Source organism: Larus michahellis, chromosome 5, assembly GCF_964199755.1.
Source record: "Larus michahellis chromosome 5, bLarMic1.1, whole genome shotgun sequence".
Lineage (NCBI taxonomy): Eukaryota > Metazoa > Chordata > Aves > Charadriiformes > Laridae > Larus > Larus michahellis.
In genome coordinates, this window is record NC_133900.1 from 73,414,276 (window position 1) to 73,442,040 (window position 27,765).

General features: G+C 40.7%; 1 protein-coding gene across 2 annotated transcripts in view; it reads right to left on the bottom strand.

Annotated features, from left to right (window-relative positions):
- GABRG1 (gamma-aminobutyric acid type A receptor subunit gamma1) overlaps positions 1 to 18,330 on the bottom strand; it is a 57,458-nt gene extending 39,128 nt beyond the window's left edge. Inside the window, exons 1-2 of one of the 2 annotated variants that reach the window (XM_074587959.1) lie at positions 18,026 to 18,330; positions 533 to 681 (exon numbers count right to left, since the gene is read on the bottom strand). In XM_074587959.1, the coding sequence (XP_074444060.1) occupies positions 533 to 681; positions 18,026 to 18,117 (241 nt within the window). In that variant the 5' untranslated portion in view covers positions 18,118 to 18,330. The remainder of the gene's footprint in view (positions 1 to 532; positions 682 to 18,025) is intronic. The other variant, XM_074587960.1, reaches the window with a different exon arrangement.
- Positions 18,331 to 27,765: the final 9,435 nt, after the last annotated feature.

The window sequence follows — 27,765 nt, forward strand, 5'->3', positions numbered from 1 at the left end:
GAAAGGATATAGTCCCAAGTTATATTTTTAGATTCTTATGAAGTTTTCCAAAATCTGCGCTAGGGGAAGAAGAGGACTGATTCAAGTTAAATTTGCTCAAAATACACACTTACAATGCATTTTCTAAAGTAAGAGTAAAAATATCTAGGAATAATTTTTTAATAAACTCCTACAGACTCAAGATCAAATTTTTAAATAACCGTGGCTGGTTTATATCTGTCAGAAGATCACAGTTAAACAAAGAGAACTATAATTGCCTTTTAATGATTTATTATAGATTGCCCACTGTCTCCAAAAAGCAATACTTTATAGAAGAAAAAGACATTGTAAATAGAACATAAAAAAAAATCTACTCTTGCATAGAACATTATTTTTACCAGTTCCAGAAAACCATTGCATTTTATTGCTGTTATATTTAGCTTGCTATATTAAGTTTTAAAAATAGCATTAAGAGGATTTTTGCCATCTTTGAAAAAATGCAAGCCATCTCTGGTTCAAATCTTCTATTTAGTGAATTATTTCATGGGCTTACCCCCAATATCTGGACGAAGCTTATTGTCATATCCTTGAAGTAAGGAGTCCAGTATGTGAGTTACATCCCCACCATGAATCTTTGGTGCAAGGACCCATGTTTTATTCACTGTTAGATCTTCATCGTCCTCATCATCTGCTTTATCCGCTCTACGGTGAGTGAATAAAAAAAGCAAGGTTAGGAAAAAAAACCTAACAAACAGGGAAAGTAAATACACGAGAGGTGAAGAAGAAACTGATAAAATATTGAACACTATTTAGAGTATTTTATAAAAATCTAAACGCATTCTGGTGCCAACAGAAAGAGGCAGGCCCTTATTTAAAACACCAACACTTTGGTTTATGGCAGTAGAGAGTGTAAGCTAATAAACATGTCAAGAGAGGCACTAACACATCATCCATACAAAACTCAAGCCATGAGTCAAACCCATAAAAGAAGCAGTAGGCATCCTCTGACTGTCAGCCTTTTCCTGTTTTAAGACCCAAAATGTAATTTTCCCTGCATGTATTTCATTTTCAAATCATGCCACTAATATTTCTAAGAGATGCTTAATCATGCTTGTAGATACATCGTGGTGTCAAGAACATTAACAAAATCTCCTTCCTAGTAGCCTCCATTCTAGCTATGATATAAGAAAATAAGACTCGTATGCTTATTCAAGTCCATTCAAAATTTAAGAAAGCAAACAAACTTTACATTCCTGTGCCATGACTAATCATTCACAGAAGCTGCAGTCATGTGTCAGTTATTAATCTCCATGTATACTTCACGTAGTTAAAATGTTGTACCATTCCTTTCATTTAAGATGATCATTTGTTAGCTACCTATTTTACCAAGGTGAAACAAATGTACAAGAAAAGCACTTACACATTCATTTACTGCCTTTTAGTTAGATAAGCAGCAATATATAGTCAATCACTAAGTCATTAGAAAAAAATCACAATACCTTGGTTGCATCTGCAGATTCAGTCAGATATCACTGAAAGGTCAAAGAATGCCTGGAAGTAGTTTTCTTTCCATTTGAATCAAATGAGTGTGGACTTAAGTATTCCTCCAGTGCTAAAGTTTGCAATCTATATTACTCATCCAGCTTATTTCAGGGAACTGCTATGGGCTTCAAGTCAAGCAAAGTGCATCAGAGTGATAGCAGTAACTCTGACAGTCACACAATGTATCTTCACAAATGGACACTGGCTAGCCGTTATTACAGAACATATGCAATCCATATAAATCTGTTCCAGTGTTAACATAAGCACAGATATTCCAGTAAAAGAAAGGAATTAAATTACTGTCCTTGTACCAATTTGTATTGTACACCAAAACTAAAAATGTTACTGCTATATTACTAGAAAGGGATTTAAGGGCTTCTAAATTACAGAGACATACGCTCCTCTCAAAACTCAAGGTGAAATTTTTCAGTAAATTGCCTACAGGAATGAAGACCACCGGCATGTTCCACTGGTGACAGCTGAATGAAGACAACACTAGGTCTTCAGGGGGAAAGGACGAAAAAGTCAGGAAAGGACAGAGATGAAGTAGGCACATTGGCTTTTTACTGCACTCCTTTGTGGGAATGCACCAAAACAGTCTGTATTTGCAAGACCTTCCGTTACGGCTCAGATAACACCAGCGAGTCTCACTGAAAATCAAGACGTTATCAAACACTGGAACAAGCTGCCCAGGGAAGTGGTTGAATCACCATCCCAGGAGGTATTTAAAAGATGCGTAGACATGGTGCTGAGGGACATGACTTAATGGTGGACTTGTCAGTGTGAGGTTAATGGTTGGACTAGATGATCTTAAAGGTCCCTTCCAACCTAGACGATTCTATGATTCTAATGGCCGTGGAAACTGCTTGGTGGTTTCAGCACACCTGCTTAATTTGGGAAGTGCAACAAGGAGCTTGCCACAGCTCCGTAGGTTCCCAGCGGATGAACAAAAGGCGCTGCTCAGATATCAGGACTTTCATACCTAGCTTGCTGCAAACAAGTCCCAAGAGTCTATTATAGCTGAAAGCAATACTCATTCTAAATACAAGGTTCACTGACAGCTTCCCCTGTAACAGTCTGAAAAGCACTTTCATTCTTTTAAATTGAAATGCACTGTAAAATACTTAATCTTTACTGCACTACATAGACATTATAGAAATGTCAGATATTAAATATTTAACATTTCCCATTAGCAGGATCCCACTAATGGGAGCACTAAAAGAAGTAGGAAGCTAAGTTTTGTAAATGTACACTCTTTTTCCCTCAAAGGTACCTATTGCCATCTCTTTCATGTTTCGTTACCACGTAGCTTTTTTTTTTTTAATATATTTTTGGTCTGCTTGCACTTTATGTCATCTAATTAGATAAATTAGCTTACAGTTGCTAATAGTGCAGAGGCAATCCCAGCCTTTCCCCAGGGGCATTAAGATGATGAGTAAAACTTAATTTATAAGCAGCTCTCTAAGGAAGGAGACATGCCCACTACAAAACTGACCTTTTCTTCTTCCTCTTTTTGTCCTCCATCCCACAAACAGCAGAAAGTACAGTAAAACCATCAGAGCACTGTACAGACCCAGGGCACCTGACTCTTAGGATCAATCCAATTATTTGCAGAGAATTTGAAGTGGCAATGACACAATTTTGTCCTCTTTTAATGTTCTTTACACATCGTTATTAAGAACAGCATAGATTTAGCGAAAATGAAAAGTACAAGAGGTCATGGCAAGGGCCTACACCCACCTAAACCCAAAAGGAGTTACAACCATGATACCTCCACTGATAGTCGCTTGAATATGTTGACATTTTGAAGAGTTCCTAATTTAATTTATAGATTCATAGGACAAGTCAGGTGGGAAGGGACTGTGGGAGGTCACTAGTCCAGCCTCCAGCTCAGAGCAGGGCCAGCTTTGACCAGGATGCTCAGGGCTTGATCAGATCAGGTCTCGCAAACCTCCAAGGATGGAAACTGCACAACTCCTCTGAGCAACCTGCTCTCCACTTCTTTCTTATCCACTATATATTTTGTTTAAATAAACTTGGAATTAACAAGAAAAAAATAAAAATACAAATACATTTCAGATTTTTACTTTCTTGGTTGCTTGATTGGAGGACCTCTGGTCCTCCAATTTTAAAACTCTGAACTACAAATAGGTATACAGATGAGGATACTGATAGCTTACAGAAAGCTATTAATAATGCAATACCAGGGGGAGAGGGAAAAATTACATCCCAACATCCAACAGCTTTTCCAGTCACTACTAAGTAAATCTGTTTAAGGAGGCACTTTTATTAGAAACAACATTTCTTTACTCAGTATCTGACCTGACAAGAGTCTTGACTTAAAATGCACATTTCCTGCTATTTACGTGGAACTACCCTGTTTTACCTAGAAAATTGTATACATTTAAAAAGTGCCAGCTGCTAGAAAAGAAATACACTAGACATCCATACTCGTACACTAGGTTAACAAGAGATTGTGGCTCACTAATCCATTAGCTAAGCCGGCAAAAGAACCAACGAAAATCAGGAATTAATATAACCAAATGTGAAGGAACTGGACTATCATCGTTCCACACAGTGAACGGAGCTATTCTCACTCTCTCTATTCCTATCTCACTGGCCTTTTCAGAGATGATTGACTGTGATTAACCCATCTCACTACCCGAATACCAACTTCTCAGCTCTTCTTTGAAATGTGCCCAAGCACACTGAGCATGTAATAAAGACTATAACATCTCTGCCGTGATGGTGGCACCCAGTTCTACACTTTCAATTCCTGAGCTGTAGCCACTGACATGCAGCCACAGGACTCAGACAGACAGGAATGATGCTGGCTGGAAAAAACAAGTGACCAGAATTTATAGAAAGTCTTCTGTATGCCCTCCAGTGAAGCAGAGAGCACATCATCTGGCAGCTTGAATTCTCAATCCAGAGGTTTCGGGACAAGTTGCATAAAGCAGCTAGCTCCCCTAAAAGAGCACCTAAACACACAAAGGCAAAAGGACAGACACTGTGTACATATTCATTTCTATTAATCTCAATTACTGATCTTTGTCACGCTAAATATATTTAACCCACTGAGTTTCAAAGGTAGGAATCCCTTCAGAATTACAGTCAGCAGGACCAGTCAAGATGGTGTTACCAAGATCTAATTGAGGTTGCTAGACCGTGCTCTTTAAAAGAAACATCACTTCGGAAAATAAGATGGTTCAAAACTGTTGACCTTTTACCTGAGTTTCTGTGTCTCACATTGCAAAGTCCGTTTTTTTTCCCCAGGGTTTGGAATGGAGTAGAAAGAAAGGCAGAAGACAAAAAACTTCATTCCAAACCAGAAAATAAAGTGTTAAATTCTGGTGTGCCGTTCAAATATTTAGCAACGGTTAACTTGGGCTGAGCACCTTTTTACGTCTTTGCAGTTAAAATAAATTTAACAAGCCCATGAAGATTAATGTCAATTAACTCCATCCTAACTTCAACAGCAGCACTTTCCCCTCTCTCTCACAACCTCAGGAAGAAAGGCAAACTTAATTAAAGAGGAATTCTTTTCCTTTCCAAGTTCATCTAAAGGTTATTTCACTATACACAGAACATAATACTTGATCCTTTCTCCATTTACTGTACAATATATTTTTTTCAACAACGTTCACTCAGTAGGTATTTTTCAGGATGTCTGTAGAGACAACGATTTAGAACCAAATTGTAATATAAGACATTAAAACATTTCTGTTCCATGGCATGACGCTATTTTACATCTATAACTGTGGGTGTTAATCCTAATTTTCATTATTTTTATAAATGAGAAAGACACCTAACTTCTTAACACTCTTGTCGTTATAACACTTCAGCTAGCCTCATAAACTCAACAGTAAACTGCATGTATACAGTTAACAGTAATTAGACAAAAAGTGCCCTAATTATGCTCTCTGTCCTTCAACTAATTGGAGACATTGCCATGACTAATAAATCCCTGAGCACAAGTGACTAACGACTAAATAAGTCTTTTCAACATCAGGCAACATGCTCATCTTCAGACATTAATATCATAGGTCTTTGTTCTCCTTTAAATATGAGAAAAAACAATCAGATGAGCTTTAAGTTGCAATTAACATCTGTCAGGTTATGTAATGAACTGGAAAAAAATGGTTATAGTGAAAGTGCTCCTACTGCTATTTGCATCATGCGTATCAAAGTATTACACGTAGAACTACACATATAGCGTAGGTGGGAGTATTTAAACACAGCTAGGGATTAATTTAGTTGTCCATACCCAGGCTCCTATTCTCACCCAAGACATCCAAGGGTATCCAGTCCTCCAAGCAGGGTCGATTTATAGGGAACCCACAGACTTCTGGGGAAGCTGTAGAGGCTGGTCTGGGAAACTTAGTTACCTTCATCAACATTTCATGCCTGTGCACAAGCAACTCCATCAAGCCCACAGTGACCCTGAGGTTTAAACAACACCACACAATCAGCTCTGTCTGACTGGAGATAACAGTGTTCCTTCCATACAATGAATGCTCTGATCATCATTTAATAAATAAATAAATAAGAAGGAAAGTCAGTGTTTCACGTACTTTCTATACTGAAAGAGCTGAAAGGAACGTAACATTTCCATTTTTGCCTTACACGTGCCAATGAAAACCATGAGACTAGTTGTGTTAGTTCATTTAGCTGAGGATCTTCTCCAACAGCAGCCAAATGCAGTTGCATCAGAAGTTTTACCAATACAGGGGTAGGGCACAGTGACACTTCTCTAAACCACAAAACATGCCTTGCGATAACTGTTATTCACTGGTCGTGCTTCCCAGCATACTACATTTATGTCCTTTGTCTAAGTATAGCACAATTTATCTTTTGTTTTCCAGCACTTAAAAAAAAAAATTACTGTTTTTCTCAATTTTCAGACAAAATGGTAATGTTTTCAAAATTGTAAACATGGGAGAATACTTTGTTAGCAACAGTCCAGTTTCAGAGGTTTGTCAAAATACTGCATTTAACCAGAAAATACTTCAAAATAAGTCAGTTAAGACGGACAAGGTTTCCAGGGAAGGTTCCAACCTGTGAGACATCTAACCAGAGCCTACTTTACTCCAGAACACCACACCAAACGTGATATGCTTGTATGTGGTAAAGAAGTATATTTCATGGCCCTATCAACAAGAGTACAGAGGTTGTCTGACCTAGCCAAATCCCACACACGAAAAAAGACCTAGAGCATTGCCGAAAAACAAAACATGGTCACTGAGACCCCCACATCCAGAGTCATACAGATGCTGCTGATGACTCTAATTCAGAAGACAAAAAGTAAGTACTTAGGCATGTGGCACATGCAGGACCAAGTACAAAAGAAAAGCTGAACTCTAGAAGGATGATAAGTTTAACCAGTGCCTGAGACAGAAGACGCTTCCTTAAAGAGACAGAAAAATACAACTTCAACATGGTAGGAATCAGCAATTACTCTTATCTCAGCAATTTAAAATACATATTTACATATTTCCTTGGATCTCCCTGAGATAAAACAAGGGCCTCAGACAGACTTGTAGTATCCCTCAGAAGCTGAAAAAGGACTGGAACTCCTGCACATACACAAATATTACTTCTTTTCAGTAGCAGCAATAGCAGCAGGACTACATCATCATGACTGCTAGAATAGGACACAATTACATTTTTTTTCAGAAGATTTTCTTGAAAGCTTTCTTCCACTGGTAGCTGTCAATGCTGGACAGTTTAAACATCTCTCAAGATTTATCTTCCAAACTTGATGGCTGACTTCATACTCATCGGTTCTACTACATTTCTGCAGAAATGAACTCTTTTTTGCATTTCATCATCAGCTTCTTCACTAATATGCTCTATTCATCACAGAAAATTTCTAGGAAAATAAGCATAACTGCAAGCAAAGAAATGCAGCTACTGAAAATATGTCTCCAGAAAGCATTACTAGCTCTTCTTAACCCTGTGGGATTTAGAGTAACTGATGTTGTATTCCTTCATCTTCATCCTTCCTAAACTGGTTTAGATGTTCTCTTGACAAAAATCTCTTTTCTCTTTCTCCCATCCATTCCATCTCAGATGCTTTTATCAATCTATTGCTCCCTCCTTCTGCCTTGCCAGACTCCAGCATATTCTTTTGTGTGTCAAAATGTATTTCTCTCTCCCACTGATGTTTTACTTATTCCCTACATCTTTTTTCCAGTATACCTACCACATACATTAGGTCGATTCTTCTTCTGGATGCACATACTGTCTTGTGCTCTTCGCCATCTCTAATGTCATATTTGTCTGGCTATTCATAATTTCCTGCCCTGATTCCTCTTTCCCCTCTCCTTCATGAGCTTTTACTGAAGGGATAAATCTGGACATTAAGTCAGCTGTAAAATTATCAGGGAAAAGTGCGGAAAAATATTAGAAATTCTAGTACAGAAAGAAACATTAGATTTTTAGGACAAGCTACATAAAGAAGTTCATTTAGTATTAAATAAGTAAAGCTTTGTTAAAAAATAAAAAAAGAACAATCATAGCACTAGCAGAATAAAAGCAGGTACCTCTGCTGTTCACTCCCTGTAACGAAAAATGTTGCCTACACATTTGAGTGTTTAGACTATCAAACTTGTGCTCTCTTAATACATATCCCAAGCATCAGGTGATCAAGCTCTTTTGAGCCATTACAGCTTTGAAGTACATCTCTGAAAGATATGAAACATTTTCTCCCATACGCAATAACTTCAGTACAATTAATTTCAGTCCCAGCAAGACCTTCACTTAAAAGGATTATCACATTTCTTATAAAATGATCTTCAACATCTCTGTGATACTCATATAACAAAAACTTTACTGAACAATACGACCAGAATTCACTCTGAACACTTAATAAAGCACAACCCGACTGCAAAGAACATGTATAGAAATCTGAATTTTTAACATTAAGAACAACAGGTATTATTAAAGATTTGTTCCAGAAGAACAATTTTGTTCTGAGTTCCACATAAATTGCTCTCCTGCAAGTCAACTTTCAGATAATGCTACGTATTATTTGAAATTGCACTGGTCAAATTTGTTATTAATTCAAATGGTTTTTGAAGACCTCACAAAAATAATCACCTGGACTCACAGCATCACAGATATTCTTTATCCATAAGTCCTCACATAAAATACAGAGTTAATCTTTTCTCCTTGAAAGTTCATCCGAATGTTGATATGCTCAGACCAGTATAACTGCCGCCGCTACTCTTATCAAGTTGCAGTCCAGAAATCAATTGAAATTTTTCCTCACATCTATCTAGCCCAGTATGGGTAATTCTCTGTGCCAATTCAGAGCTGCTGGATTCTCAAACATATTCAGCTTGATTAGTATAGTGATCTCTTCTCAAATAGAAGATTTGACTGTCTTAGTAAAAATAGCTCTTTACCTCCATATGTGGTCAGAAAAAAATTCCTCCCAGTTTTGTAGACCTGATGGAGACAACTACCTGTTTCTGCACCCCTCTCTTTTATGCTATACACTAGAGAGTAAGAATCTTGCACGAGTAAGATAGCAAACCACAGGGGGGTGGGGAGGAAGGAAAAAAAAACCAAGCTGATTCCTGCTGTTTTCCACAGAATCGTGCAATTTAGAAGGGGTCTTTGGAAGTCACCTTCTGCTCAAAGGAGTGATACTGAATTCAGACCAGGATGCTTGGAGCTTAGTCCAGTCAGGTCTTGGAAAACGCCATGGAGAGATCCCACAACCTCACTGGACAACTTATTCCTCTGTTAGATTATCATAGAATGGTTCGGGTTGGAAGGGATCTTAAAGATCATCTAGTTCCAACCCCCCTGCCATGTGCAGGGACACCTCACACTAGACCAGGCTGCTCAAAGTCCCATCCTGACAGTTTTCTTTCTTTATACCTAGTTGTGATTTCCCCTGTTGCAATTCATCACCACCATGCAGCACTGCAAAGAGCCTACCTCTGTCTTCTCGATACCCTCCCCATAGGTACTGGGAGCTGCTGTTGGGTCCCCCCAAAGCCATCTCTGCTCCAAACTGAACAGCCCTCTCCTCACAGGGCAAGTGCTCCTCCCTGACCAGCTTGGTAGCCTTCTGCCGAGCTCTCTCCAGTTTAAGCCCCAAACGATGCAGTATCTAGATGCAGTTTAACAAGTGTGGATCCCTTGTTAAGTGAGGGAGATGATCACTTCCCTCAGCCTCCTGAGCGTGCCCAGGAGGATGCTGTCCCTCCTTGCTGCCAAAACACCATGCTGTCCACTGGCAGCTCCAGGTCCTTTTTGGCAGAGCTGCTCCCCAGACAGCTAGTCCTCAGTCTGTCCTGCTGATGGGGGTCTTTCCACCCAGGTGCAGGACTTAGCACTCATCCTTGATGAATTTCGTGATGTTCCTGTCAACCCATTCCCCCAGCCCCTTCAGCTCCCTCTGAACAGCAGCCCTGCCCGCAAACATATGAATTTAGCAGAAACAATCCTTCAACACGAAAAAAAATGTCTTCAGGAAAGGCTATGCTAACATTGTTATTCCTGATAACCTAAGCAGTTCTTGTTCTGCTCCAGACAAGTGAGGAAGCAGGAACTTCTCGCTTCTCTTTCCACGTTCTGATTACAAACTTGCAGAATGCATTGCGTGTTTTGTCTTGGCTTACAAAAACTGAGTATCTTATTGATCATAACACCCACATCTGCAGTGCAAGTACACCTGTTCCTCTGTTCTGAGAAAATCATTACTACAATATTTCAAAGCAGTTCTTTGCCTAGGAAGGTACTTGAAAGTACCCGTTATCTTCATTAAGTAGGCCCTTCCTTTCTTCTAGTACAACCATTTCTAATGCCAGCTGAAAAATTAGGAGGGGCCCTTATGCCAACTATATTTTAATCTTAGAGATCAAACGCATTTTGTCGTTGTAAAATTTTCAGACAAACATATATTCATCTTCCTTTATGTGATGGATGTCTTTTAAGGAAAGCCTTCCAGCCATTGCATGCAACTAAACCTAAAATTTATCAGGAAGGTAAAGTAGACCTTAGGATAATCTGTACTGCCTTGACTGAAAATGAAGTGCAAACCTACTAAAATTCTTAGGGAAATTTATTTCAGATGGATTTGAATGAAACCTAGAAATGTAAATTGGTAAGTCTTTGTGGGTTTTGGCCAGACCATGCAATCAAATAATTAAAATGTAAGCAGCCATATTCCACTGTTCATCCAGACCAAAAAGCGGGGAATAAATGAAGATTCGGAGAACAGAAGATAAAAGGGTAACAACAGCAAATTTAGAGCGTAAGTAGATATAACTGAAAAGGGACAAATGGTATTAAATAAAGGATAAAATATCCCCAAACAGCTAAGGAAGGACATGATGATGAAAAGTTATCACCTCTCTGGATATCTGAAATGTGTACTAACTACAGCAGTATCAGATCTCCTGGGAGTTTCAGAGTAGGATCATCACACAAAGACATACACACATAAATCCCTGTGCCACATGTCAGCACCCCGTTGAAGAGACTGCAGATCCTTGTCTACACTTGACTGATGAAAGGTCAATTGTCATCAAGTTCAGAATGAACTGATAGATTGTTGATGGGTTAAGTGCCTTGATCCAAGAAATACTTTCCATAGTGGAACTAGACTTAAACCAAACCTAACATAAATGAATGCTGAGAACCATAACCTCAATAAAAAGCACTTACCCCAATTAAATGCCATCCCACAGCCACTGTGACATTCATGAAATTGCAAAGTCAACTTCATTAGATCTCTACTTTAAAATGTCACTAGCATCTCAAGAAGTATATAAAATGAGTTCTCCTTTGTGAGATATTTTCAGTCATTTAAGCAACTGGTATTTCAACTTATTCATGTGAACATGTGTTCTAACACAATTCATTGCATATTTCCTGCAAAATCCTCAGGTAACTAGGAACCTTCTGTGGCCCTTCACAAAAAGCACGCTTATTTGAAATGCTTCCAAATTCTGGTAGACATAGGAGCAGGTATCAGTCTCCTGCCACAGGAGGCAAGGAAGTATGTATAGACTGAAGTAGCAACAGAACTAGAGACTTGCACTGAACTGCACACTAAAATTGTGGCATATAGGTGAATCTGGCTTAAAATAATAGAAAAAGCCATGCAACTGCAATAACCAGGCAATGACAACATGTCCCCAAGAGACACACGGTGAATGGGCTCTACTGAAATTTTAGTGTAACTGTCACTAGGCAATTAGAGAGTAATCCAAAGGTCAAGGAAATTAATGAATAATTGTACAAAGAGGTGAATATACTCCATAAGGGCTAATGTAAATACCTAAACCATGTAATAAAAAGCCTGACTGCTCTCGCTCTCTCTCTCTGCAAGCAAAATTATCTCTTTTCCACTGTAATTTATTGTGTATTAAATATAACACATATCTTTTACAACAGGAGTATTCCACCTCTTGTCAGATGGTTGCCAGAACAGTTCCCCGCTGGATGCAACCTACAGGCCAGCAGTTGGATGGTCTTCCTTGACAAAGCAAGAACCTGAGCTACGGGTCCATAGCTCACCTGCAGCAGGTCTGATACAATCCAGTACATACTCGATGGCTGTATGCTGGTGAGATCAAGTACTCTTCTCCCCCATGGAACACACTGAGGCTACTTTATTTTTAAAAAACATCTACATAATTTATTCTGCTATGTAAATATGGCATCGGACAATGAAGAAAAAAATTTGTCATGACTCATAGTGGCAGAGTTAGCCACCTAAATTAATACTTAATACTACAACTTTTTCCTAATATAAATTCCATCCAGCTGAACTTTATTCTGAAAGATAAATTGGACCATAATATTACATTAATAATAATAAGACTTAATCCCTCATGGTACACTGCCTTAAATAAGAATAAAACCATATTAAATGAAAGGAGTAACAATCTATTTAAGACGTCGAGTAGTTTAATCCAAAGGGGACGTATCTCATGTTACCTCAGATCATTCCTATTCACTATGTCTGTCTGTCTACCTGAAAATAAGAAAAAGAACTGCATATAAATTTAGAAACACAGAATTAGCCGTTCTCACCTTACCAGAGATGAATGCAGTGACATGGAAAGGATCTGAGGATCAAGGCAGAAAGCAAAAAGAACACGGGGTACACCAGGGCAGGACTGGAGCCAGTCCTGGGATAGAGTATCTCAGCAGTGTGAAGCAGTAGAAGGGAAGTAATAGTCTCTATGTATCTGCCATTAATAAGGCTAATATTTATATAATCTAGCAATTTTTGAGGTCTGTTCTTCAAAGAAAAAATGGAAAGCGTTTACAAAATGGTTAAACAAACAACTCAGTATTTTCTGAAGAAATGTAAGTAGTTCAGTTTACTTATCTGAGAGTAAAATGTAAGCTGCTATCCAGTTGCCTCTTAAACTACATATACCTAGGAAATACTTCTAAGAATACTCAGTAGGACTGTAGCATGGGTAAATCCAATTCAATGGAAAATTCCACTCTGCATAGAGTATCTCTGATTGTGACACATTTATATAAAACTTTCATTTTGGACTAGATCATTCATCCTGCAACAACTGTTAGGCATATAACAGCACTGCAGCTTCTCATCTCTGAGAGGCGAGGGGGTTTCTCTGAGCAAATAATCTACAACGTATCATGAAAGACTAGGCTGGAAATAAAAACACAGCAGGATGTTTTCTGACCAAAATGCTGATTCCTTTAAGAATTTTCAGGATTCATTTGAGGTGCTCTGAGTTCTCATCAAGGCAAAACTTGGCAGAGGCGGACAGGGCAAGGAAGAGCTTTGGTGACTGGCTGTCCCGTTGAAGAGCAGCCACTGCAGACCACACTCCGTTCCCGAAGAGCCACTGCAGCCGTGGGTCTGCACCCTGAGGCTGCCCTGCAGAACCAGAGGTACGAACCAAGATTTCCCCAAAGAGAGACATGGACATGGCCTTGAGTGCCTGAAACAGCTGCAGCAGGTGGAACTGGGGAAAAAAAAATCAGTGTTTTTTCAGCTAGCAGAGGAAGACAGGAGATCCGCTGGCTGGAAGCCAGAGAAACCTCAGACTAGAAATACTGTGCAATACCTCATCAGATTCCTCCTCCTCAAATCTTTATGCAGGGACTTAGAACAGTTATACTGAAGCAACAAACCTGATGCAAAAGCCAGGGTAAATTCTCCAGGTTTGTTTATTCTGGTATCAGACTGGATTATCACAACAGATCCTGCTGTCTTGAACATCCACCAATGAAAGCATATTTTAGAAACTATTTCTTTCCATCTTTTTCCATATCACTGACATTTACCTCTTCTCTTCTGGTCAGCTCCTGATGACCTTTCTAGTCTCTCCAGTTACCTCTATTAGTTCAGTGGTTTCGCATGATTTACCATTTCACTTTTAGACAGATAGAATCAAGTGTTTACATAGGCCAGTAGGCCACTGAACCCACCACACTATTTTCAGCCTTATTAAAAACATTCATATGTGTAAAAATGCAGAATCAGGACTTCCGTGTCGTCTCTGGGTTAAGTCAATTGCATCTGAATTACTCCTTACAAATTATTATCATTCAGAGAAACTGTTAAGAAATAAAAGTTACTGTCACTGTCAGCTACCACCCTTTGAAAGGTTCCTGTCAGTGTGCTACATGCTGTCATTTATAATTACCACTTCTCACTGCTGCTCTTTACCAAATAAGTTATGATATCATTATTTCAACTAAGTACATGCTCAATTTAGTATGCAGTGCAAGAAAGGGCTATGCAGGTAATCAAAAAAGGCCTAGTCCTCTTCTCTCGTAAATGTTAGCACAAAAACGGCTCTTTGCCCATCTTGGGAGACGCTCGCCTTCATTCTTCTGCAAGTTCAACACACATGCCTTTTCTTGTATATATATATATGATAGCACAAACCAAGGCAACCCACTTCCAACCAGTGCATATGCCAAGTCCATTTACGTAGTCCTACCTGCTGGCCACAGCAACTCGTTGAACTATTTGACCCACCTTATTGCAATTCCTCCACAGCTTCGAAGAAAAACCACAGATCCCCCAAACCTCTTGCCAGTTACTCCGTGGCCAGACTTATGTATCCAGAAAAAAGTTGACTAAAGTCAATGAGTGCTCACCTTTAATCTTTTCTATCCAGCTCAGAAAAGCTTGAATCGGTAGCAAGGGTGCTCTTATCCAACATCAGGTATATTTAAAAAAGCAGAAAGTTAAAAGTAATTGAGAATGTAGCTCAATTAGCTATGAGAGCCTTTTTTTAATGGATTGCCGTAGTCTGAAGGTTTCCTTTAAATCCATTGCAAGAAAATTATGTGCAAAGTATACAAGTATTTCTCAATATTTATGTCTCATTAAACTTTATAATAACAGAAGAAAATATTAATAAACTTTTAATAAAATAAACCATATTTTAAACCACTGGGGCTGCTAAATAACAAGTTCTTCACCGTCACATCATGAACAAAGCACGTAAGAGTGAGGATAATAACGAATAAACATCACAGATGTTCAAATGAAACAGTAAATCACTATTATCAAGCATTAAGAAACCCATGTTGTTATGACAGGCTTAACTCTGATCCAGGAATTTATATGAGAAGAAAACGTAGGCCGTATTATATAAGTATTTTCCTAAGAGATACTTTGAAATGGAAAAGAAAATATTAGTTGACATTTGCACCCGCTGACAGTTACATTGCAATGGAGCATTTATAAATTATTTTTTTTTTAGAACATCAGGTTACAAAACTAAAGCAAAATTAAGTTAGCTTACAATATACTGTTAGGGATGCTGACCAGCACATACCATTTGAAGCAGTATAAATTAGTATAAATTAGGAGAAATGTTACAGTTATGCTGCACCTGTATGGTTAGAACTAAGGAAATAATATTAATTATATTGTCAGCTCTTGTGCTCTCCCCATGAATTATCTATTTATTTGAGTTCAACAGGAATAATGGGTTTGCCGAACGTTTAGGACTGCAGTGACTGCTGGGTAACTACGCTGTTCCTCCACATACCTTGTAGAAAGGCTCACAGCCCAACTCCTGCTGCAGAAGAGATGTCAGCTATTGACAAAAGGAGTCCTTCAAAACCCTGACTCATGAAGTTACATCAAGTGCTTTGGCCATTCTGGTCTGTTTGTGGGGCGCACGCAGAACTGGGGGAAAACAGTTTGAAGGGGCAGAGTTCAACTGCAATGAATCCCTTCAGTGAAGGAAGTTCGGTCTAAGGTCACGCTACAGCTTTTGGGGCAGTACATTAAAAGCATAAACTCCTGGTTGGACTCAACTTCCAATGTCCTTGCATTTAGCGAAAGCTAAATGGCTTTAGCTCCCTTCATTACACCTGAAGTAACTTTACTCTCAGTCAGCACAAAGTACTTTGTGTATAAATGCATACTAGAAGTGATGCCATTTGAACCTTTTAAAAGTATGTGCTGAAAACGTGCGTTGGCTCCTGCAAGATTTTTTTAGAAAAACAGCCAGAATTGGTGCAGCCTGGTCTGTGCTTGAGAAAAGCAGTACTTCTGTGTTTTAGTTTGAACTTTAAGGAAGACTTTGAGCTGAAACTAGAGAAAGGCATCCAAAGAAGCAGAAAAATAGTATTTCCATCCCACTTTGTGGCAGGCTGCTAAAGGGCGCTAGAGCTCCTGAGCTCTCTGCAAACACCCCTGAGTTGTAATGCACTACATACCCGAGAATCAGGATCTGAAAAACATGTCCATTTGTGTTCACTTAAGGGAAAAAAAAAAGGGGGGGGGGGAGAAAAGAAAAATCTCTCAGCCACCATTTTCCCATGTAGCCTCTGAATGAAAGGCAAGCTTGAAAATAGTTGATTCAGATACCTGGATATTTACACCAAAGATTCCATTTTATCTGAGATGTTCTGGAACACAAAATAAAATAATGCATGTAAGTTACCTCTTTTTCTCACTAAAGACATCTTATCAACTTATTTATAAATGCTACTGTTAATGAGATGTATACATAGTAATCTACTCCTAGTCCTGTAATCACAACCACACTTTGACAAACAAAAAAAATTATAACTTTTTTTTTAGCTAGTCCTCCTCCTTTGTAACTAAGTCTTTGAACTGATAAATTAGCATGCATATTCTTTTCTCTCAAACCACTTGATAATTTCTTTCATACCTGAGGTACAATATGTTCATTAAGAAACATTCTGAAGATGCACAGCTGCACTGGTATAATTTCCATCAATGCTTTTGAAAAATATTTCCATAATATGCCAAGGTTTTAAAAGACACAGATTAAGAGAAGTATAATCAGTGGTGTTTCTAACTAGGATAACACAGCAGCCTTCTGAAGATGAGAGATGAGCTGAGATCAACACACTTCACACAGACTAATAAATCATCATTCAGTATGGGGAAGGGGTCTAGAGTCTGACGAACTTAAAAAAATGTTTAATAGCTTTTTTCTTTTCTTTTTGACAGCCTTTATACTACATATTTTGTATACCCTACCCTCTTAGAATGATAATTTGGTCTATCATTAAAAAGAAAGACACACTGGGCAACAGTCAAATACCCTTTCAATACTGCCTTGTGATTTTTATGAGAGTGTAACCTGTGGAATGATTCACATTAGCTCTGAATTATTAATGGAGTTGAACGATCAGATTGCTTTTCCGTTAAGTTGTTAGGGGTACCAATAACACATTTGCACAGCAGTACCAAACTGTTCTTTCTTCAGAGCCCTTCAATTTTGCAACTCCCTCTCAAAAACGCAGGTTTCCAACTTCTGGGACTTGGGCGGCTGCCCGGCACCATCCCACGCCCGGGCCCAGCCCCGCTCCCCAGGGCTTCGGAGGATGCCCCCCGCCGCGGGGACAGCACGGTGACAAAGTACCGGCACCCCGACGGTACCCACCGACGGCTGGACCAGCCTCTTCCGAAGCATCCAGCAGCGCCGCAGCCTCCCCTCTCCCACCAGCCGCCGCCGAGCTGCGGGCGCTGCGGGGAGCCGCGGGTACCGGGGAGCTGCGGGCACCGGGCGGCCCCGCACCGCCGCCGCTCCTCGGGCCGCGGGGCTGCCCGCATCACCGGGTGCCCCCGGCCGCCTCCCCCCACCCTCCGGCCCCGCCGCTCCCCTACGGGGGGCGGGAGCGGCGGGCGCGGGGGGGGCAACACACACGCTTTCCCCAGCACCGAGCTGAGCCCGGACTCACCAACTCGCTCCGCGAACAAGTGGGATGCGGCAGAAGTTTTACTTTGCCGGCGCCGGCTTCCCCCGCAGCCGCCCGCGGGACCCGCCGCAGCACCGGGACCTTTTTTTTTTTTTTTTCTCTTTTTTTTTCTTTTTTTTTTTTTTAAGTTTCGCAGCGCGTAGCACGCCCCCTTCTCCCTTCCTTCCCCCTCCCCGAGCCCCGCCGGAGCCCCCCGAGCTCAGCCCGGGTGAACGATGCTGAGGGAGGCGGGAGCCGGCGGGAGGGTGCGGGTGGCCGGGACCGGTGGCGGTGCGGGGGTCCCCGCCGTACTCACCCGCTCCCCAGCCGCACGGTCAGCAGCAGCAGCAGCAGCCGGGCCCCGCGGCGGCGGCTCCAGCGGGGCGCGGGGCCCCCCCACGTATCCATGGGCGTGAAGGCGCTCTCCCTTCCCCGAGTTTTCTCCGGAGAGGCTGGGGAATAGCGACCCTGCCAATCCCACCGTCCCCCCCCCCTCCGGCACACGGCAGGCAGAGGGAGGGGAAGGGAAGCGGGGGGGGGTGGGGTGGGGGGGAAATACTAAAACACCCAAACAGGTAGGAACCCACTCTACAAGGACCGAGCAACTCGCCCAATAGGCTCATCAGGTTGCTCCATAAATTATCCTAAAAACTGCTGGGCGAATCAATCCCTAGCAGAGGTGGAGCCTCCTTTACTAGAAGGGAAACATGCTTGGGAGAAAGGGTGGCACTGATTTGCTGTTTTCTCCGAAGAGGGAAATAAAATAGATCTTATATATATCTATAAATATACATAATACATTAAATGTTAAATATATATTTAAGGCTACATTATATATATACATCTTTAAATCTTTTTTATTTATTTTTTAAAGCTACTCAGAGGGCGGCTTGCAATGTGAGAAGCAGCGAGGCGCAGACCCGCCGCCGGGAGGAGAAGCGCCGGGGGATGTGCGCGGAACACCCGCGGGGACTGCGCGGCCCCGCGTCCGGCACGACCGCGATTTTGGGGAGGGCGGCACCAGCGCGGGCGAAAGGGGTGCCCTTCAGCCCCTCGTCCGTCCCCGGGAGAAGGGGGCCCCCCCCTCCAACCGCCGTCCCTAAAGCCGTGCTGGGCGCGCAACTGCGACCGCGGGAATTCCGCGCACCCAAGAAAGGAGAGTCGCGCAAGCCCGCAGGCTGCAGACGGCTCTGCGCGGCCGCGGAGCGCCCCCGGGGGGGAAGGGGGAGGAAAGCGGGCGATGCGCGGTGCTGCGCTATAAAATGCACCGGAGCTTGTCACAACATGCAAAACGCCTTTTTTTTTTTCTTTTTTTTTTTTTGCTTTTGCTTTTTTTTTCCTTCTTGTCTCCCCTCTGAGGCTCTCCCCTCCCGCCTCTCTCGGGAGACCTACGGGGGAAAGTAGCCAAAAAAAAAAAATCCAAGCAAAAAAACCCCTGATATAACCCCCACCAAAAGCAAACCCGAGGCAGGTAAAGAAACCGCGGTGGCGGAGGCGCGGCGCAGGTTCCGCGCCTGCCGCCCTCTCCCCAGGCGGGGAGGGGGAGGGAGGCACAGACGGTTACGTCTCGGCGGGACTAGCGCTTAAATAAAGCGTATTTCTTTGCACGGCTTCAGGATCAGATGGCCTCTGGATCCCTTCCCAAGCCAATTCCTGGAGATGTCCCCGCTTGCAGCTTGCTTAGGGGGCACTGCTGGAGTAACCTGCGCTGCGTGATGCTCAGCGTGAGGAGCAAACCGTTTTGTAGTCATCATCATCATCATCATCCTTTGAGTCAAGATATAACTGCACAGAAATGTAAATAATCCCCCATTCAGTGGTTATTCCGATGAAAGGCAGCGCTTTGTTTTGGGTTCTCTTGCTTCTCTACACGTCATCATCTGGTTATTATTTTATACATACAGTTTACAGCTGCTTTAATGGTTAAAGAAACTCACCACGCTTCAGAGCGCTGCAGTACATTAAGTGAAAATTCAACGACTTGACAATTAATTGCCAGCCCTGGGGGTACTGGCAGAAGGTGAAGGCACATATTATTGTATGACCTGAGGTCTCTTTATTGGTGGATTAACACAGCAGGCAGCGTCCTAGCGTGATGGCAGAGGCATGAGCTCAGAGGAGAGAACATGCATTTGTTACAGAGTAAGTGCAGAAGCAGCTCCCCTGCTGCAGCTGGTGGCACTGGCTCCAAGGAGCGGGATTGCCGTCCCCCTCAGCAAGAAAATAAGCACAGCCCGTCCCCAAGTCCCCTTCTCTCTGGGAAGTCCTTTTGCCCTGAAAATAGCCGTGGTCTTTAGGTTTGTTACGGATTGATCTGTCAAATTGACTGCAGTTCACAAAATATGCCACAAATGCTTCTTTTGCCTTTGCATTCTGATGTTTATGGAGCCATTAAAACTCTTTACTAATCTATAAAATTTCATCCTGTCACTAAAATATATTATGTAATTAATGTGGCTACTGAGAAAGTTTGACATAAGAAGTTTAAGGGTACTTACAGGATTACAAGACATCTTCTTTCTACATGAGCAGTTTGGAGCATCTGCTTAAAACCACTTAATTTCACCCCTGCGTAGGTCCAGCAGCTTGCTAGCGCTGAAGGAGGTGGAGGATTACAGGTAAAATAACATGTAGCATGAAATAGGGAGAAAATAACATTTTTCACTTGATTTCTAGGTTTAGAATGCTAAGGCACATAAAAGTGCCATTAAAAATAATTTATAATAAAATCAGTGCCAGTGAGATTTCTCAAATAATACGAGACTAAGGATGGTATCAGGACAAGCTGGTTTCAGAAAGTCCCAAATCTGAAATTTCCTTGCACTTCAATGTAAACAATAGAAATCCATCCCTCTCGAAACTAGATAAGAAAATATTCCACGAGCAATCAAAATACTAGATGAAAAACAGGTTTAAAAATTTTGAAAAGCAAACATGAAACAAAAATAATAAAAATTCTTTAACTACCAGAAGAAAACCTGAGGGGAAAAAAAAACCATCTCGGATTGTTTGTATTCCTAAGGAACAAAGGAAGCAGTAAAGGAAAACTGCAAAATGGAAAAGAGGATACTGAAGAAAAGCTGGGGAAATTACCTAGATGAGTGTCAAAAGAAGGAGATGCCAATGCAGGATAATAAGCTAGAGGACAGTCAGTTACCAAGGCCTGCTGAATACTCATCATCCACTTGGTGCTGGAACAGCTGACCTAACAACGATACTTAAATTCTCAGTTAAAACCATCTTCTCCCACTCAGAGTAGGAGGGCTGCCTTTAAAAAAAAGAAGGGAGGTGAAGAAAGGGGTCAACAGTGGAATTTCAAACCTGCTAAGCATCACGTCAGAGGCAGCAAATTGAACAATGTTAATGTACAAGCAAAACTGTAGAATTCAGATCGCTATTATTATTGAAGAGGCACAAACCAGAATGGCTTCTGCAAAGGAAAACCACTGTCTCTAACTTCTTCAGTCATATTTAATGAGTCCGGGAATAGAAGAACAGGGCTACATAATTCACTGTCTTTCAAAGCCTTTTTAAGTCTATCAGTTATTTGTTAAAGGAGCTGCATAGTTATAGGGTGAGTAGGACAGTAATGCCATCTTTCAGAAACTGCTTGAGACTACCATCAGAGTGGTCAGCTTTCCACATTAAAAAGATGAATCATGAGCTCTCATGAATCTGCTCTTGAGATTCCTTTATTTAACCGATTCCTCACTGAAATAATGGTTTTAAAGACAAGAAATAGAAAAATTTGCAGATAAAAGTTTCAGTTCGGTTAAGTCTATAGGAAAAAAAAAAAGAGAGAATACTGACTAATTCATCAGAATATAGGCAGTTAATTATAAAATGGGAAGCAATGGCATGTTGGCAAACAGAAAAAGAAAAATAATTGAAGGGTTAAATTTGGTAAAAAATTTAAGTACCTAAGTATGAAATCACATCTCAGCTCTCACCTCTGTTGCTGCCAAATAGTGGAAGATGCAGAGAAAGCATGTGAAAACTGAAATTTCTCTAGGACTGTAGAGCAGCACCCATACAAACACCCAAAAAAGCACTAGTTTGAGCAGCTCAGCACCTGCATTCTGCCCAAGCTCATCTGAAATCTTTCTCTACGCTCCAGGTTTGAGTGGTGCAATATAATAGGACAATCAAATGCAAAGTAAAAGTCCTCTAAAACACAGCCAGAGTAGGTCATCCCTTTCCTAACTTCTTAAAAGTGTTAGAATTGATTTGGATTCCATAAAAATACGCCTAACCTCTGTCACTGTAAAAGGAGCAAAAACACTTAGCACAAGCTTGTGATTTCCGGTCTGGAAGCCACCTATTCAACTCAAAGGTACCTGCAATCTGTAAGGCATCGAAAATGGTACGAGAAAGAAGCTTTGTGCTTAAAGCTGAAGTCCAAATACAAGGAGGAGGGGAAAAAAAACCTCAAAACTAGTTAATATCACTATATTTTGCACCTGGGAGCCTTCATGCCTAGTATCAAAAAGCATTTTGGTTCCTCAAAACTTAGTTGCTCAAGATCACAGAGGAACCTAAAAACACCCATATCTAATTTTCCATAGTTGACATCACACATCTGCTGTACTTCTTCTCCTGGACATAACTACTTTCCTGACAGGAACATGTGAAGCAATGGCAGGTTTGTGTGCCTGCATATCTCTTTGAGTGTGTGGAGAGCTTTGAACTCCAGCCCTAGTGGATGGCCCGTCTTCTGTCCTCCACACAAAAAAGCATATACAATAGGAAGAGCTCAAGGACCATTGCAGCCACATCTTTAAAAGGGTAGATTCAAATTGACATAACACACTTTTGGTGAAGTTACGTTTGTAGACCTTAACTGTGGATGCACAAAGCAATTTCCTGTGTGTACCTCCCCCCTTAGATTCATAGACTCATAGAATGGTTTGGGTTGGAAGGGACCTTTAAAGGTCATCTAGTCCAACTCCCCTGATGAGCGGGGACATCTTGGAAAAGCATGCACCTGTGAGTTACATGCTTGCATTTGAGTAACAAAGTCACAGTATTTTAAACCTGCAGCCCAAATTAAAACAGTTCAATTCTACTTAGGGCAACTCAGAAAAGTCATTTTAAATATATTTAACCCTGCCTGAATGTTTACTCTTTAATACATTTCAATCCTAAACAGCACAGTATCTTACTGTTGCAATAGATGTAAAAAAAAATCTCAAAAACAAAGAAAACAAGTGCAAAAATTTTGGCACTGGCCTTTTAATATGGGCCTTTAATGAAGAGGATGGTGTATCTCTATGGGAGAACTGAAAGACGCAGAAACGTCACTTCAGTGCAGCTTTCATATTGTGACTAAAACCACAAAATAATTGCATTCAGTGAAACAGTCAACATCTTAATAGAAAATAAATTATAAAACTCTCACTTCCCATAGCTAAATACCATTTTAATTAAGATTTCATCTCCGATACATTGATTTAACTGCTCACTCACTTACGTTATTCATTAAAATGATTACTAACAGTGTGACTTTAGCGGCACTTAAAAATTCAATGAGAGAAGTAATCTCAAGTAGAGAGCGATGTAAGTAGGAAAGAAGAAGACTGCACCCATCTTTGCGTCCAGGGGAGAGAGGAAGGGTTAGAGAATGTAAGATAATATTCCTTTACATTTAGCATGTTACCCTTCTTCTCCATTTAAGCTATGATAAAATGAAAAACAAACTGAAGCGTAAGCAGATCTATAGTACCTAGGCCAAAGTGCTTAGGTACAGAAAGGTAACTTCAAAGCACAAGTATTCCCTTGGTCTATGACTATTGTCATTGCCTTTCACTAGACCTCCAAGTGTTTGCAACATGAGTCAGAAAACAGCAAATAAATACATTTTGATCCTTCCTGTTTTGCAGGGCATAAATCCACAATCCCTCCCTCTTCTTCTCCCTAAGAGCACAATTTTATCTTTGCCTCTCCCTCACCTTTCAGCCGCTTTTCCAGAAAATGGAGGCCAGGACCCTGGATTTCTCAGGAGCCTGGATTTCCCATCTGCCAAGACACATCTTTGAAGACAGCGCACTTTGCTAGGGAATATGGTGATGGACGAGAAGAGGGATACTTGCAAGTGTGAGGCCTGTGTATGCTGCAGACAAGGCAAGGAGTCTTACAGAGGACTGGGGCACCAAGATGCATTTAGCAAGTTAAGTCCAGCTTGAACTACCTCATTGACATGGGCAGGAGCTGAGCACTGACTCAAACCCTTCTCCAGCCTATGCTCTATTTTCCCAGGCAAGGAAGCCACATATTTCAACTCAGTGGTGCAAATGTACAGAGAGTAGATTATATACATTGGGACTTCAGTTCAAATGACGAGTGCGCTTTCAAAGTGAGCCTCCCAGTAATCTCCACCTACTGAGCTGCAGCTGGCATAAGAGGCCCTGGAGCACATGAAGATACTTGCAACACCTTTCTGGAGGTGCTTTCTAAGAGTGCTTGAACCTACTGTGCTGCATCACTAATGGGTCTTCAGTTTATGGGACTATATTTGTGCTAGTCTAAAGTAAACCCCCCAAAAACCCACTTACTGTGGGTGTTGGGTTCTCAGCGCCGACCGATTCTCTCTGAAGACCTGTTTCTGTTTCACCACAGTATTTGCCAATGTAGCCAAAGCCACAGTGAATCATTAGAGGACTAGGATCCTGGCATGAATCATGGCAAATCAGCCTGCCAATGTAGGTGCTCCCGTACTTTGAAATCGTACAGCAAAGAACTCTTTTCTTTTTGCTGATTCCTCTCGTCTCCAGGTAGGATGGAAATTCCGTGCAAATGGTAAGAATAAGAATTGTTTCACGGCTTATAGCATGCTCTCAGGAGACTAATATTTGATTATCTGTCTGGTCTTATTTTGTTAGAGGCTAACAGGGCAGCTGTTCTACCCGACTACTGCGAGCACTTACTGTTCCAGCCAGATCAGGAGGACAAAGACATGTGAAAATGAAAAATAATGGGGCAGGCAAAAGACTGTGGTCTGTACTTTTTCCAGTTTCAAAAAGATTCAGTTGATACTTGGCTCAGCCTTTGTTGAAAGTTGAAAGTGGCTTTTCGGTATACCCTATCCTGACCAATCCTTCTTAGAGTATAAGAAGTTTTTTAATCTGCAAAGCACAAGACATAAAAAGGTCTCTTCATAAGACTGGTCGGTCTGATAAATGAAAAATATTCTCTCCAGAACACCGATTTAAACTCTTGGTAACAGAATCCCAAAGCAAATCTAAATGAAGGGTGATATAATTGCTGTCCAGAACATTAACACTCTCTCTGCAATATATTATGTCACTTGCTGAACTTCTATAATTGTTATTAATTGACCTCTAGACCTCTCAATTGTAGCAAAAGCCTGAAATATTTAGAGATTGTTTTTTGGTGTATTACATTGTGTTTTGCTGCCTTTTACAGAGCGCATACATTCTCTGAAGTTGCACTTATTTTCTCCTTTTCTTTTGCATCTCCATCTTTCTTCTTAAGGTTCTTTTTCCATCTTCACATTATTGGTTACTATAGGATACTTTAAAAAACAAATGTTTAATTTCCATTTTCAATACATCACAATAATCAGTAGCTCCTTTGCTTACTTGGGAAATAAGCGGAGATCTGACTAAGCTTTATTTTAATTGTTATTGAGTATTCACTACGTAATCAAATAGAACTGTCCTACAATATAGCTTGGTGTAAACTCAGCTGTCAGGTCAATAGATTTATTCACAGTGGCAGGAATAGGTCAAAATACATCATGTAAAGCCAGCATTGCTTCCAAGCTTAATAATGGAGAGAAAAAGAAAAACAAAAAAACAAAAAAAAAACCCAAAAAACAAGTGTCATGACAGGTCCTCACTAGGTTGTGTAAAGAAAATGCTGCTAATTACCAGTAATCATTTGCCGATGATATCAAACATGTCAACATTAAGCAGCATTGAGATAGCGTGGAGCTTAAAGAATAAATGCATATTCCACTACGTCAAAATGCACAAGTCTGCTCATCTTTTAAAGATGTATTTCATGGTACAGTTTCAAAACTACTTCATTGCATCATCAGTACAGAAGTGCTTTGACTTTGTTTTTTAACACGTCCCAGAGAAGAGCATTTTTCTCTCTCAAACAGTACCAGAAACTAGGACTAGAAGACCCTTAGTCTTAGGTCTTTTGTTCCTAGACAAAATCTTGCTTCTCCAGTTGTCTTTAATCACTGACTTGCATATTCTAGCATCTGCATATGATGAAAATTCATCATTCTAGCATGACAAAAAAATGTTGCTGTGCAGACATAATTCTAGTGAATGACATAGAAATCAACTATTTTTAAAAGTGGAAGAATTATCTTATGGTTTATCATATGCTCTCAGGAACGTCATTATCAGTTATGACTATCAATACCGATTCACCCTTTTGATTGGAGACTAATGGAACAGCTGCTTCAGCTTGTATCATTGATGACTCTATTATTCTTGAGTATGGTTCTTCCCTGGGTAATTCAACCATTCTCTTGGAAGTATCTCCTAAAATAATTCCACTGACAAGATTGGTGATACTCGTATTATCTTCTGCTTCAGCTGTGTTGCAAGGAATAGTCTGGATGTTAGAGCCTTTGATTTCCCTAATAGCTGTTAAAGGCATTGCATGTTTTTGTGAAGCTTCACCTCAATTACCACACTGTATTAGCCACGTAAAACATATTCTTTGTTTAGTCTGAAAAATAGCATTATAATTTAATAAAATAAAATGTAAATTAATATTAATTTTCTAATCTATTTTGTTTCATATCTCCTTTCCTTTAAAATATTTCTTCTAAACTACTAATCCTTTTTCACCATTAAATACTCATTAGCTCCTGGCAAAATATTGTCCACCCAGAGGCTAGCCTTCCTCTTTAGGAAGTATTGCAAAGATTGCAGTGTGTTAATAGCTGCCAGTCTCGGTGTGTCACAGGCTTATGACAGGTGTCGAGTAGAAGCTGCCATTCGTGCAGAATTTGACAGTGTGTCCCATAGCTGAGGAATTTCCACCACCCATCTTCCACAGCTCTTTATCATAGTCCCCACTTCCTTCCAGATCACTACCAGGACCTGGATGTCTATTTGCAAGAAAGTTTGCAGCTCCTCCTGGATCACACTGTCTCTGCTAAGAAAAGACTATTTTAAGAGGACCATACCCACACTTCCATTTTTCCAACTTGTATCTTTCTCATCCCAGAATTTCTTCAAAGTATATACTATAGTGACTTTGTAAAATTTCTTAAACTACCTTGTTAAATTTCAGTTGTGGTTGCACACACTCTACTTCGTGAAAAGTGCAGGGTTTAAGTGTAAAATCTTATGGAAAACTGAAAAAAAGACAGACAGATATAAAGGCAGTCACTCTTGTCAGCGCTGTCTGTCTGCAGAGCCTTGTTTCCATCATGAACCTTACTTGCCTTTGCTCATTCTACAAATTTCTTCTGGTAAATTGTTATTTTGTCTTCTGATAAAGTCCTGCCTGCAGGTTTTGACATTTATAGCCTGGGTTGTGAGCATTACCTGAAGTCCAGCTGCGCTCTCTAGGTGAATCATGGCAAGAATGAGAGACTTTGCTTTTAGCTGGTCCCAGACTTCGCTGTAGCTCCACAGACCGGGTCCATAACAGAATGAGAGCTGCCCCTTGGAATAAACGTCTCTGGGCCTCGAGTCACTGCCACATTATGCCGAGCAGTAGTCCCTGCGTAAGCCCCAGATAAAGTGAGTCATAGCTGCACAAATACCAGGGATTGCCCGAGCCTTCTGCAATTGCAAAATACTTTTGAAGAGCAGTGATGTAGTCCCGCGCCCAACAGATATCACACAGCATTTTTGTCATGGTGAGTAAACACTAAAAACTGTCTTTAAAAAGTAAAGCTACTTGCCTTCTTGGGATGATGGAGATTCTTGCTAGCGACAAGTATTCTTTCTGTAGCCTTATGTGAATGTCCTAGTCAGGAGCACCCATTTCTTGTTTGGACTCAGACTCGGCTGCCTATTCATAAGCATATCATCTTCAAGACTTGTGACAACCTGGTGACTT